Source organism: Pavona decussata, unplaced genomic scaffold (assembly GCF_977016875.1).
Source record: "Pavona decussata unplaced genomic scaffold, jaPavDecu1.1 SCAFFOLD_6, whole genome shotgun sequence".
Taxonomy (NCBI): domain Eukaryota; kingdom Metazoa; phylum Cnidaria; class Anthozoa; order Scleractinia; family Agariciidae; genus Pavona; species Pavona decussata.
Window position 1 is genome coordinate 1,917,854 of NW_028145430.1, and position 12,951 is coordinate 1,930,804.

At 40.8% G+C, this 12,951-nt stretch overlaps 1 protein-coding gene across 1 annotated transcript; it reads left to right on the forward strand.

Moving 5' to 3' along the window:
• The first annotated feature begins 890 nt into the window (after positions 1-890).
• Positions 891-9,852, forward strand: LOC146489123 (mammalian ependymin-related protein 1-like). The gene is made up of 6 exons (XM_085106239.1): positions 891-1,051; positions 6,110-6,144; positions 6,456-6,590; positions 7,283-7,472; positions 8,759-8,846; positions 9,649-9,852. Exons 1-6 carry the CDS (start codon positions 985-987, stop codon positions 9,713-9,715), a joined length of 582 nt encoding a protein of 193 aa, XP_084962365.1. The 5' UTR covers positions 891-984; the 3' UTR covers positions 9,716-9,852.
• Positions 9,853-12,951: the final 3,099 nt, after the last annotated feature.

A 12,951-nucleotide genomic window follows, 5' to 3' on the forward strand; every position in this document is an offset into this window, starting at 1 on the left:
GGGTACCAAGTGGGCTTATATCGAAGATGACGCTGCAACCTTTCTGTACGTTTTATGTTGCACCGTTGGAGTAGAGGTTAGTTTCAATCTGTCAACAGTTAGTTTAATACGATATCCCAAGTGTGTGCAGTACCCGGGGGGGGGGGGGGGGTTCTCCCTTGTGTGACCTTAAAGGGGACGTGCGGCCTGATAGGCTGGATAGGGTATGGTTTTCAGGGTGTTTTGTCTTGAACGGGGTATCTATTTCATCACTTTCTGCCTTAAAGAGGGTATCGCTACATGACCTAATAGCTTAAACAGAATAAGCTTAGATGTCTGTTTATTGGTCCTTTGAAGAACGAAGCATATTTCAATGAAGTAAAAGTAATCTGCAAAGGACCGCCAATGGAAGAAACTAGTGTATTCTTATATCATTCTAGTCTTAGACAGGGTATGATTATGGTTAAATGTCTTAGAATGTGTCTGAAAATTTTGAATTTTGTCTTAAACGGGATAGGGAAATCAGAGAATTGTGTCTTAAACAGGGTTAGGGTTTGAACGCCCGGGCCGCACCTCCCTACCCAAGCATCTGTTGAGTACCACCCCCCCCCCCCCCCTCCGGGTGCAGTGATTTAGCCTGATGTTTGCCTATATTTTTGACTTCTCGGTGACCTAGATCTGAACGTAAAACGCTTCTGTAATTCGGCTTAGCACGTGCATGCACTACCGAAATATATCAGGACAGGAAATCGGATGTTGTTACAGGCGATATAGGATCAACAGCGGATGTCTGCACACGAAGAAGGTGGCGCTTGTCGGGTATTGTTTTTTGTATCGTGTATCGTTATTTTTGGCCATATAATGTTACAGCACGTATCTACAATCACCTGACGTCTGCGTGATATGAGCTCTTTATAAGGCCAAGGCAAGGAAGGCTAGTTGTGTAAAGCTGAGACGTCTCCGTGTTTTCTTCTGTTCCACATCATCGATATCATCATAAACAACATGCTTGCCCTTTTGGGATCGTTGCTTCTTGTGGCGCTGGTGAATGCTCAGCGTCCTGAGCCATGCGGTAAATAAGTCATTTATTTCCTAAGTTGTTTCCTTTAGCTTGCCTATCTTTCAGTAGAACTGCACATCAGTAGAATCTCGATTAACTGACCTCTAGCTATATAACGAACGATAAGTTCTCCATCCCTGCCTTTTAAAATCTATGGAACAGAACCTGGATATAAGACCATATAACGAACCAATTTCCCCAGTCTCTTGGCACTTCGTTAAATCGAGGTTCCGCTGTAGTTTCTAGACACAACAAGAGGAGAGTCGGCCAACCAGTGATAGTACAGTCGGCTCCCGATAACTCGAATCTTCAATGGAAATTGAAAAACGTTCGAGTTATCGGGATTTGAGAACAAATGCCTAGATATAAGGGGGGGGGGGGGGGGGGTGACGACTTTTACGGTGTAGTTGTATTCATATGGTGTACATTTTAATCAAATTTAATTGCAGAGAAGTTGAGTGAAAATGGAACAATATTTCTGAATTATAAATCAGAACTTAACGTGACGTGAAACAAAACAAAGCAAAGCAGCAGGAGAATATTAGGTTCCGCGGACTTTGTAGGTTTCAAAGAGACTATTGTTGGGCTACAGCACATGTAGCCCAAGCTTGAAATATGAGCGCTAGTTACGCAACGGTTGAAAACTATAAGGATTTGTATGGGAGAAAAACGGTTTATTTCAGAGGCTAAAAATATGGACGTCGTTCATATTTTTAGCCTCTAAAATAAACCGTTTTTCTCCCATACAAATCCTTATAGTTTTCAACCGTTGCGTAACTAGCGCTCATATTTCGAGCTTGGGCTACTACCTGTGGCTACTGTACCCGGCTAAACCAGCGAAACCTAAACTGAACTGACACACACGGCTGCTTCAAAATATATTCAATGTTTTGGACTACCATACTGTTTATTTTGACCTGTCACGTCTTGACAAACATGGCTCGAGTTATCGGGGGTAAAATTATAGAGAAAATGATCTCAAGGGAAACGAAAGTTTCTTCGAGTTTATAGCGGTTCGAGTTATAGAGGGTTGGAGTTACCGAGGGTAAATTGACGGAAATCTAGGGAAAATCGATTTTGGTTCGAGTTCGAGATAGTGAGAGAGTCCACTGCAATTGATTAGACTTGTCTGAGTAAGCTGTACTTCTACGTCTTCTATGAAAAGTGAAAGTGGATATGAAAAATGAAGCGGAAAGTCTAGGGTACTAATTGAAGTCCTTGAAATTTGTACGCTGACATCTTCACAACGTTACTTCCTAACTCTTTCACAACCGCGCACTGATTATTTGAAGAAAGGTTTCTCATACAGTGGAGCTCAGTTGTGGAACAATTTACCAATAGAATTACGACAAGCAACTTCCTTGAATGATTTTAAGACTAAATTGAGACGCCACAATTTAAATAAGTAAGATTTTAAACACGGCCTCAAAGAAAAGCTGCATTTATTGTTTTATTATTTTTAACTTTTTATAATCCTAGTTAGGTAGATAGATAGTCAGTTGATAATGATAATTAAGTAGCTGATGGAAATACCGTGTCTAAATAAAGTTATCCTATCCTATCATATCCTATCCTCAAATAATTGCATAACATCACTTCATGATCCTCGGATATACAAGCCCCGGAGGTGGGGAGGGGGGTTCTCCCTTGTATATGCCGTATTGATATGTACGCTGTGAAGGGTTTTTATTTCAACTAGTATAGTCTGGGATGGGTATTAGGAATCAGAGCTAGTCATTATTGTCCAGAATAGGGTATGATTGAGAAAAATTTAATCTAGCCTAAACAGGTCCCCAGGAATAACAATTTTAGACTCCAGTGTCTAGTCTAGATATAGAATAAGGGTTTCAGTGTCCCAGCGCCCCCCCCCCCCCCCCCCCCTCCACACACCCCCGCAAACAAATCAACTAAATACCCGCCCGGAGAGGGATGGGGGGAGGGTTGCAAAACCCTCACATCGCTATGCAGGTCGGCATTTTCAGTTTCTTTCCTTCAGGTAGAAAAGATAGAGAAAGGAACTCTTTAATTTTAGAGAAGCATCATGACAACGATGGTTTGCGTGCGTGCGTGCGTGCGATCACCGACTAACAAGAAAATTGACCTGGGATCAAAGTCCTCAACTGAGGAGACAAAGTTGCAAATTATTGTGTTCAAAGTGTGTAAACAGGGAAATGATATAGAAACTTGCTGCTTAGCGTTCGGATTGCTAAACAGTAATGAGAGAGTAGAAGAAGGACAATGAGAAAAAAAGAGCGTAAAATTAAGACCATGGTACATAATACATAATCTTGAAACGCAAGATAAATCCCATCAGTTCAATTTACTGATACGATTTCAGTCGTCGCTGCAGGAGGCAGACACCTTTAACATTTCCGCTCTGGTTTCATCGGGTGAAACCAGAGCTACAAAAGACATCTTTTCTCGCGCCTAAGCTGTATTATCGAAAAAAAAAAAAAAAAAAGCGGAAACGAATACCGATTTGACAGCATGTCAGCTAAAATATGACAACAAAAGCAAACAGTCCACCAAAAAACATATTTCAAAGTTATTACTCTGGCCGTGAGGCGCCGAGTTAAGTTCTCGGTCCCGTTCTTTTTTGTTTTTACTCGGGCCATGACGCCACGAGTGAAGTTCTCGGTTGTGTTGTTTTTTATTTTTATTTTTGTGTGTGTGTGTGTGTCGCGATTGTCCAAGAGATGACGCATAAGACTTCGTATATGACCAAATGACGTGTCACATACAGGATGGAGGATGCAAGACAAATGACTAAAAATAAGACTTTGGCATTCATAGAGAGAAGTATCTCCGAAATTCTTAATGACTACTTTAAATCATTTTTGTCCAGACTTGTAAATATCCGGACTTGAACAGTGATGACGGAAAACGTTTGCAAAAGTTTGCGTTTTAATACAATGTCGGCGATCACCAAAATATTTGGTAATAACAGAACACTTGAATGTGGCCTTCACGACGTAGCCTGCGTGGCCAACGTAATCGGGGAAGGGGAGGGGAGGGCTCCGAACTCCCTCATTTTTTCTTGCTTCCCTCGCTCCCCCTCCCTTTCGGTGATGTATTCTGCAAGTCACCGTTCTTTCGAATCAAAATGGCGTCGGTTGTGAAGCGTTCGCGAACGGTTGCCCTTAGCGCAGAGAGGGTTCTGGAGTCGTTAGAACAAAAAGGTGATGGTAATGATGGCATGTCGAGTGGCGAAGAAAGCGATCTATATCGTCAGCTGCAACATACAAGATCGAGGTATAAATTGTTTTTCGTGACTGTGTTATTACGTAACCACACAATGCGTTTCAGATCATTTTACTGTCTAGTTCTGGCCATTCAATCTACAACAGTGATAGAACGTACCCCCTCCCCCCCCCCTAGAATTTATAAACTTTAACAGAAACGGCATCTGCTTACCTAGAGAGGCATTTTCTATTTCCAAGACGAAGACTCTTAAACTTTATGCGATGAACAGACGCGAAGAAACTTAATCTGTTTATTTGTCTATTTTTATAGAGCGTATGCATGTGACGTCATAATTTTCTACAATCCAAAACTAAAGAGCCTCCAAAGATTTTATCCTCATCAAGCACAAGAGGCCGTATATTTATAACTGTTTACAATTTTACAGCTCCATGGCGTCCTTCGTTTGGAAATCAGAGCAGTTTGAATTTCACGGTTATTGAGTTGCGTGACAAAGAGCTACGATCGACTTTGTTGAAAAATATATGAATATATCTTATTATTTTCAGCCTTTTAGAAGTTAGAACATTAGAGAAAATGCTTATGTAAGTGTTTTTGGTGTTCAGTACTGCTAATCAGTCGCTAGATAGCCAAAGTAAGTTCCAGATGTTAACGCTATTTTTCGGCCGCCATATTGGTGTTCCACGGAGGGACACCAAGATGGCGGATCCATACTGGACCCTGTAAATTTCAGCAAAACATTTCGACGGATATCTGACGTTTGGGGAAACGTACAGGCCTAAAATTTGGAGAATTGTTTCCTTTAGTCATCTTCTATAATGTCACAACTTCTCAACTTTTTCCACTGCATGGTTTTCGATTTATTTTTTTACTGCGTGACAGTGCATACCCTCTATAGCGTCTTTTGTACATCTTTTAACTTTCGAAGTTTTTCAACCATTCATATTTCATCTTTTCATTACTAGCACTTTAAAAATTCGAAAGGTTTACGTTGGTTTTTTTTTATTTATTTACTTAGCTTTTTTAGTTCCTCAAGGTTAGTTTTGTTTAACCGAAAATTTGGCAATTAAATCACTTTTTGACCCCGCGGGCTAAGACAGATACAGATCTGTCTCACGTTTACTATTGAAAAATAATCAATGTAGAAACAGTTTCTGTCTCCAAATGAAAGGTGAATAGCAAATGCTTTCCCCTGTATTTCATTTATAAATATAAACAGCGGAACATTGAAAAACGTACAAGGATAACTTACGCGTGATGTGTAACGTTACTCTAGATCATGCCGGAAATTATGATCCGTCAGTGACCCGGCGTCACACAGATACATATCCGGACTGTACAAATGGTTTCTGTCTCCAAATGAAAGGCGAAAACGTAAAGATTAAAGCCCGGGGATTTAAAAAAGCATCCGTATGACAAATGTCGTTTTCCTCTGTATTTCATTCTGACTGCAAGTAATGCAATATTGTCTGGTGCCTGTTGGTTACTTATTGCCTCACTAAATCTCTGTATCTATGATTTGGGGGAGTTAACAATGCTGAAGGTTATCGCTGCTAAAAAAAATCGTACGCTTACGCACCATGCAGTCAAATATGGTCCAATTATAAGCTGATAACAGCTTCTTGTTTTTGTTTTAAAAGCTACCGGTCGGTGTTCTAATGAGCATACCTAAAAGATCGAAAGATCAAGGGTAGGCTACCCTGAGATCTTGATGTAAATGCATTGCGTAATATGGGATGCAAAGTACGAACTAGAAAAAGAACTCTTTTGTTTTATTTCTTTGCCTGTGTATTTTTTTTCTCGTTTGTGGTTCAAGAATAGCTAGTACTGTTACTTTTATGAACTGCTTTTTTGGAAACATTCTTTCAGAGACTCCTCCTGTATGGCATGGACGTCAAATGACGGTGAGTCTAAACGATAGTCAGCTTTTTCGACTGCTATACCTTTTAGTCTGTTTAATTCTTAAAGCTATATTTGGTGAAATTTCTCGCTTGACTCCAAACACGTTTCGTCTTTTTCATGAAACCTTGAAAATGCTTATTAGAACTATCTGTTTACATTATATTTATGCCATTGTAAAGGGTTTTTTTTTTCACATTTCCCTGAAGCGTTTATGCTTTTGTCTTCTTTCAGAAATGAACGCCCCCTCCCCCTCCCCCTTCCCTCAGCATTTCTCCTCTCCACATTCCTTATATTTGTCACCTTCTATTTTAAGGTCGACCCTTCAAAGGATTTTTCGGTTTTCGCAAGGCTGTCATACGACGCATATGGAGAAAGACTTAGCATAGTTGAAGAGGTTGATGTCAAGAAAGAGAGGAAGTTCTATGAGTACATTTTGCTCTTCAAGGAGGTATCTAATGCTACATTGCTTTCTTCAGCAGGAAGTGATGATTTCGGGAACCCATTTCACGGTGCTTATTTTGAGGAAGTACTTATTTGCAGGCTTCATACCGGTGGGAAAAAAGTTTACTACGCAAAATTTTTGCCACAGCAGATTTTAATAGGCAATCTCTTCCTAAGAGGGCATGATGACCTTTTTTCTAGTTTTTTCTCTTATTTTCGGGTTCGGTTCCCGGACCCGGCGTCATATGTGGGTTGGGTTTGTTGTTGGTTCTCGTCCTTGCTTCGAGAGGTTATTCTCCGGGTACACCAGTTTTCCCCTCTCCTCAAAAGCCAATTCGATCTGGATTATTGTCAAGCACTTTATCATGAGCCTCTTGCTCGGGAGATTGCAGAAACACTACCCGTGTTATTGACATTAAATAAATAATTATTATTATTAATATTATTATTATCATCATCATCATCATTATTATTATTATTATTATTCTTATTCTTTATTCGCGGATTTTGCTTTACTTTACTTTTACTTACCTTTCGCGGTCATTCCCCCTTATTCTCATAATCTGTCTGCTTCGTAAAGTAGATTTTTGTAAGGAGAAATGAGGAGAAATTAGATGCGAGTTATTATTGGGATTTAAAGGTGAATATCCTAACAAGTCATTTAGTGACGCACGTGTTACAATTTCTTCTGTGCTTCAGAAAACTATGTACAAGATCGAGCTGAGCACAAACAGGACTGGAAAGTGCGTCAAGCAGGAGCTGAATGAGCCATTCCGTAGGTTTGAGATACCAGCTAACGCGACTGCCTTGGGAGCGGCAACCATCGGCTCAAATGCTGGACCAGGCTTGGGAGTGAATGTTGCCGTTTTTGCAGGAGAGATGGCAGGAGGTAAATATCTTAGTTTGTGGGGGGGGGGGGGGGGGGAGGGGGGAGGGGGGTTGGGGTTGGGACGTGGGGAGGGTGGGTGAGTGGGGGAAACAATCCCTTATAATCTCGCCATCATACAACGAACATTGCGACGATCAAATTACGGACGCTGATGTTTACGTTACAAAGGTCAACACACGTATACCTCATCACGCGCATGCGTTTAGATACCCAACTATAAACGGTGTACCACTGTCCAGCGAGAGTGGTATGACAATTAACTATGCGCATAAGTTATCACCCTCAAGTATCATTCTACACCAAGCAATTACAATAGGTGGTTTTTATTGTCGCCATGTTGGTGTACAAAACAAAAGAAAACGCAGCGGAGATAAATCTCATTGTTCCTTTACACCAACATGGCTGCCATGACGTCACATGCAAACATCAATAACGTTCTAAAAAAAAAAAAAAAAATAATAATAATAATAATAATAATAAAATTATAGTATCAGTCAGGAGCCCAGTGAAATTTTCAAAAGTTTGCTTCAGATTTCAATTGCTGCAGCTAAGCCTATGGCGTTTATTCTAAGGCAGTCCCTTTAAAGCGTAGAGCTTTAAAACACACCAGAGGACTCTGGATAAGAGATTGAGCAAATATAAACAATAAATCAATTCCATGGATACAGATACTCGCAAAGTTTTTGGGCCTCCGCGCGTTTGACGGAAGTAAAACTTCTTTCAACATCATCCAGCGTCTTGCAGCATGGTGGCCAAACAAGTGCAACATGCTGGATGCAACAAAAATGGCGCGGTGTTGCATCAACATGTTCCACCCGTTTGACCTGGCTTTAACCCTTACACGTAGATTCCAAACACTTCAAAGCAAGAAAAGCACGGGTGTTGCCTCGTGCTTTCGTCTGTTTCTCGGTGTTTAAAACCTCCAATGAAACAATTGCACTCCTTGTTGATAGATTCCATGAAAAACATTACTTACAGAAGTCTTAGTGGGATAATAAGGCTCTGTTAGGGATTTTAGGAATAACGATAATTTACAATTGCTTTTTAGGAAATGTGGAAATTATTCTAGGTATAAAGAATGACCAAGTATTAAAACACAATACCCCTACGGTTAATTGCAAGCTTTGTACTAGTAATCTGGTGTGTTTTAGGGACAACGGGTATAAACGTCTTCAAAACAGCAGGGACTTGGTAATCAAACGCGAGTTTAAATGAAACCTTAACATAAAACAAACGTCTTGTTAGCAGAATGTCCTTTTCACTGCATGCCATGCGTTGTTTTTCAGATCGCTACTTTGTGACTGTTACCGAGGAGGGATGCGTTCCAGTCAGTGAAGGCGTAATGACTCGTGAATACGGATATATACACACCAGGTATAGTAGAGAATGGTCTTTTTCACTGTGACGAACATGGGTAAGCAAAGTTTGTCCCACTTAGCTCCCGCGAGTCTCCTGTAGCTCAATGGTAGAGCATCCGAACTAGGCAAGGTCTTAGGTTCGACTCTTGATAGTAGCACTGGGATTTCTTTTTTCCGAGTATGCCTGTGTCACTTGGAATTATACATCATTCTTAAAGTCTTCTAGTTTAGCACAAGGTGGGTTAAACGTCTTTTAAAAGCTAAAATTTTTATAACCGAATGTTAAGGGACCATTTACCTATCTCGTTGCTAACTAGTTGAAGTTGCAATGTTGCTACACAAGTTTCACTTCCGGCTTGAACAGAAGCCACGGCTTTTTGGCAAGAACGGAGTGTAACTGCACTCTTGACAATCGAACAAGAAGCTATTTTCCTTGAAACGCAAGCATGCTTTCTGCGAAAATGCTAAAATAAATGCAAAACAAAACAAACAAAAACAAGAATAAAGAAATTATTGGGAAAAAAGGCAAATTATTAAGCATTTTGCTCCATTTTGTGTTGCGGGTCACGTGACTATGGGCGTGGCCATAGCATCATCGATTGAACCACACTTACACTAAATGAAAATATTGACCAAATTTGGGTTGTGCCCCTAAAGGTACCAAGTTATGGCAAACGTTTTTCCCTAGCAAAGACCTCAAAACATAGGTAAATGGACCATTGAGGACGCGATTGCCTGAGGTGAACAAATACCGCACAGCCATGTAAACTTGCTCACGCGTGGCCAACTTTATGTTTCTGTGTTTTCGTTTCTTTCAGCTATTTTGACGTGGAACTTGGTGTGGATCCAGAGAGGTTCGTTCCTCCAAGGGAGTGTGAAGCTTAAACAGCCGCTCATCGAGACATGCGCCATGCTATTAGTGAGCCTTTAGTTCAACCGCCAGAGACTCTGGCTATGAGATTGTTGATTTAAGTGAAACGTAGATTGCTGAATAAAGAAACGCTGCGAGAACATGAAAATAATGTTTGACTTGTTTACAATACAATCCACAGGACAGTACATCTGTCTTTTATCTATTTTCCGCAGAATTCCTGCGTTAAAACAATTCAGAGCTGTTACGGGGCTGCCAATCAATTTTTTTTTTCAATCCCCCCAGAAACTTTCCTGGCAACCAACCGCTGACCAAAGGGCCCGAGCACTCTTGACAGGAGATTACGGTCAATGCTCCATAAATCTCTTGCTGCTTATTTTACCTCGTGGAACACCAACAGACAGTTGATACCCACGCAAGAGCACCCCAGGTTGCTAGTGGACTAACTTGGTGTCCGTCTATTAATTATTAACTACAAATTCTAATTTTAAAACTTCATAGAATCTTCAATATTTCTTATTTCTCTTAATTTAACCAATCCTTCTAGAAAAACTATCTCCTTCCAAATATACCCAAAAATTCACAAAACACCTCAGAACACAGATTTACGGGATGATGATAGAGTTTTTGGATTGCTTGAAACGTGAACGAGATATTTCCTTTAAAGTCATGTCAAGTGGCGGAAAAATGGCGTTTAGGTGAAATCCCCCTTTAACGCCCTTCTGCCAACATATATACTTCTTGAAACATAATCAAGCGAAAATTAAAGTTAACAGACACTCAATTTCTCGGCTTCAAACCTATCTTTTCTGCTAATCGAGTTGATATTTTGACGTTTGCTCTATTGACGCAATTTATCTTAAGTCTGAAACCCATTTCTCTTAAGTGGAGCAGGGATAGGGCATTGATAAGAGTACTAGCCTCCCATCAGTTTAGCTATTTGTGGATTTAGTTTACAGCAGTCACCTAATACGGTCAGCGTCTCGGGGCTGGAAGCTAAATCTCCGGCCGAATAAAAAAAATAAATGTATCGAAATAACTCCCTCTAATATTATGGAATTGAGGACACTTCATGTGGTCCCAAACTAATGCTTTCATTGTTTTACTCTCGTTACAACGGACACCTTAGTCTCCCTCGCAGCCGTTTTTGGGCTGTCACCCAACGCTCCCCCCAAATAATAATAATAGAGATATCCACCGAAATGTACCATCGGGTGCCTCTAAATATGCTGTGTTCTCCGGATCCCATGTACTGAACCCCCGGGGTATTGAACTCGGGGAGGCCTGTCGAAGAAGACCGATCACCACCGGAATTGTAATGTGCTGAGTTTTATGCCAGCCTGGCAGGTTCCCAAATAAAGTAAAGCGTCTTCGATTAGACTACTTCGGCAGCATCTAAAAGGTAATAATTTATGTGAAATATGAATAGTAAAATCTCCTAGAACGCTCTCACTGAATTGAAGCCATGAACAGGTCTTTATAACTGAATGAGATCGAGCAGTTCCAGTGCGCTTTACAAAGTCTTTAGATAACTGCCGGTTGTGACTATAATGTTTTAAATTGAGCCAAAAGTTTTTTGTTTCCGTTTGGTGATTAAAACGCGACCTAATGGAATAGGCTTCGCACCCTGTTTTGTTCTTTTCCCCTTGAAACACGGGCGCGCACCATAATTGAGACAACAGGCAGCATAACTTTGAAAGACCGAGCATAATTTGGACAGAATTTGCTTGAACGTTTGAGCGACGCAATGGATATATCATGCCAGACTTTTTACAAGCAACGCGACAAAAGCTCTTGCTTGTAAAACTGGAATAGTATTTAAAAATACTATAGGGTCCTTTAGAAGAGGTAGAAATATGATTTGGATGCAATTTCTGTTATTGCAATACAAGAATGCCAAACATTGTCATTCTTGTCGGGAAATCAGAAACACCAACATTGAAAACTCAGAAAGTGGGACATCAATGGGAATGTTGCTGAAAGTATAAAGTCATGATCAGATTACGTGATGTCCATGGATAGTTGCAACAACGGCACCCTTTGTATATGTACGTGTGTTGTAGTGTAAGTGATGAGCCCAAGAGCAGTTCAAAGTGACAAGTGACAGACACGACCAATCTTATAATCAAAGCTTTGTTGTCCCATTTCGCAGCCAATAGTCAGTGGATAATTTTATCTTGGTAGGAGGCGTATATTCGAGAAAGGGCGCATATTTGATGGTTCCCGGTAGTGTGATAATGGGCGATCACAAGAGGAGGCGGCAAGAGGAGGACTGTGGGAAGCAGAGAAAATAAAATACGCATTTGACGGCCTCGGGTACCGGTATACTGGTGAAGAAGGCGGGCACATCGTAAGACACTAGTTTCTGGCCTGGTGTGATCCTGGATTTTTCCAGCGAAATCTGCACTGTTGTTTAGATGATGAGGGGTGTCTCTGACCAGCGGGCTTAAGATGTCGGCCAGAGACCTGGCAATAGAATGAGAAATACTGCCAATTCTTGACACTATTGGCGTCAGGGGATGATCTTTCTTGTGGATCTTTGGAAGGCCATAGAATTTTGGAACCATCGTCTCTTAGGTGGGTTACGATTGGTGATGTAGACCCGACAGACCCTGTTCTCTTTCACACTCTTTTAGAGAAGAGTTAGAGAGGCTATTGAAATTCATTTCCAGGCCCGGCATTGAATCACGACGTTGGATATGAGCTCCCGGCGATCTACCGGGACGCTTTGTCACGTGATATTTTATCAACTTAATCATGTGACAAGACGTTCTACAACACATGACAAAGATTCCGAGAGGGAATCGAAAGCTTGTATTTCAACATAAATTTGCGATCCTGAAAACGAAACCTTTTTGTTTGATATATTATTATTTACGTGTTTTTTTTTTCTTGGGGGGGGGGGGGGGGGGGACCCAATCATTACTTCTTGCTCCCTAACCCCATTCGATAAATACACGGACAGAATTCTAACGGCCAGTTCAAGGCTGTCTTCTTATCTGAAATTGTTCATGGACTTCATATAGAATAAAATCTTTCAAAGAAGAAGCACATTTACACAATATAAAATAAGTTGCTTCCAGCATCAGTGCGTTTAACAGAATCAGGCAATTTATCTCAATGCACACTGCAATTAAAATTTATCAAGGTTTTCAGAATTACTGCATTGCTGTTTGCGATAGCTTGTCGTTACAACGAAGTGAGAAACTTCAGAAACAGCAGAATCACGCTTCTCGGAGTCCAGGTATGA

Bases quoted from the DNA above. Each gene is read 5' to 3' on its own strand.
- LOC146489123 (XM_085106239.1), top strand. From the start codon at position 985: ATGCTTGCCCTTTTGGGATCGTTGCTTCTTGTGGCGCTGGTGAATGCT. The intron at 6,145-6,455 runs GTGAGTCTAAAC...TTCTATTTTAAG, and splicing joins GGCATGGACGTCAAATGACG to GTCGACCCTTCAAAGGATTT. The intron at 7,473-8,758 runs GTAAATATCTTA...GTTGTTTTTCAG, and splicing joins TGCAGGAGAGATGGCAGGAG to ATCGCTACTTTGTGACTGTT.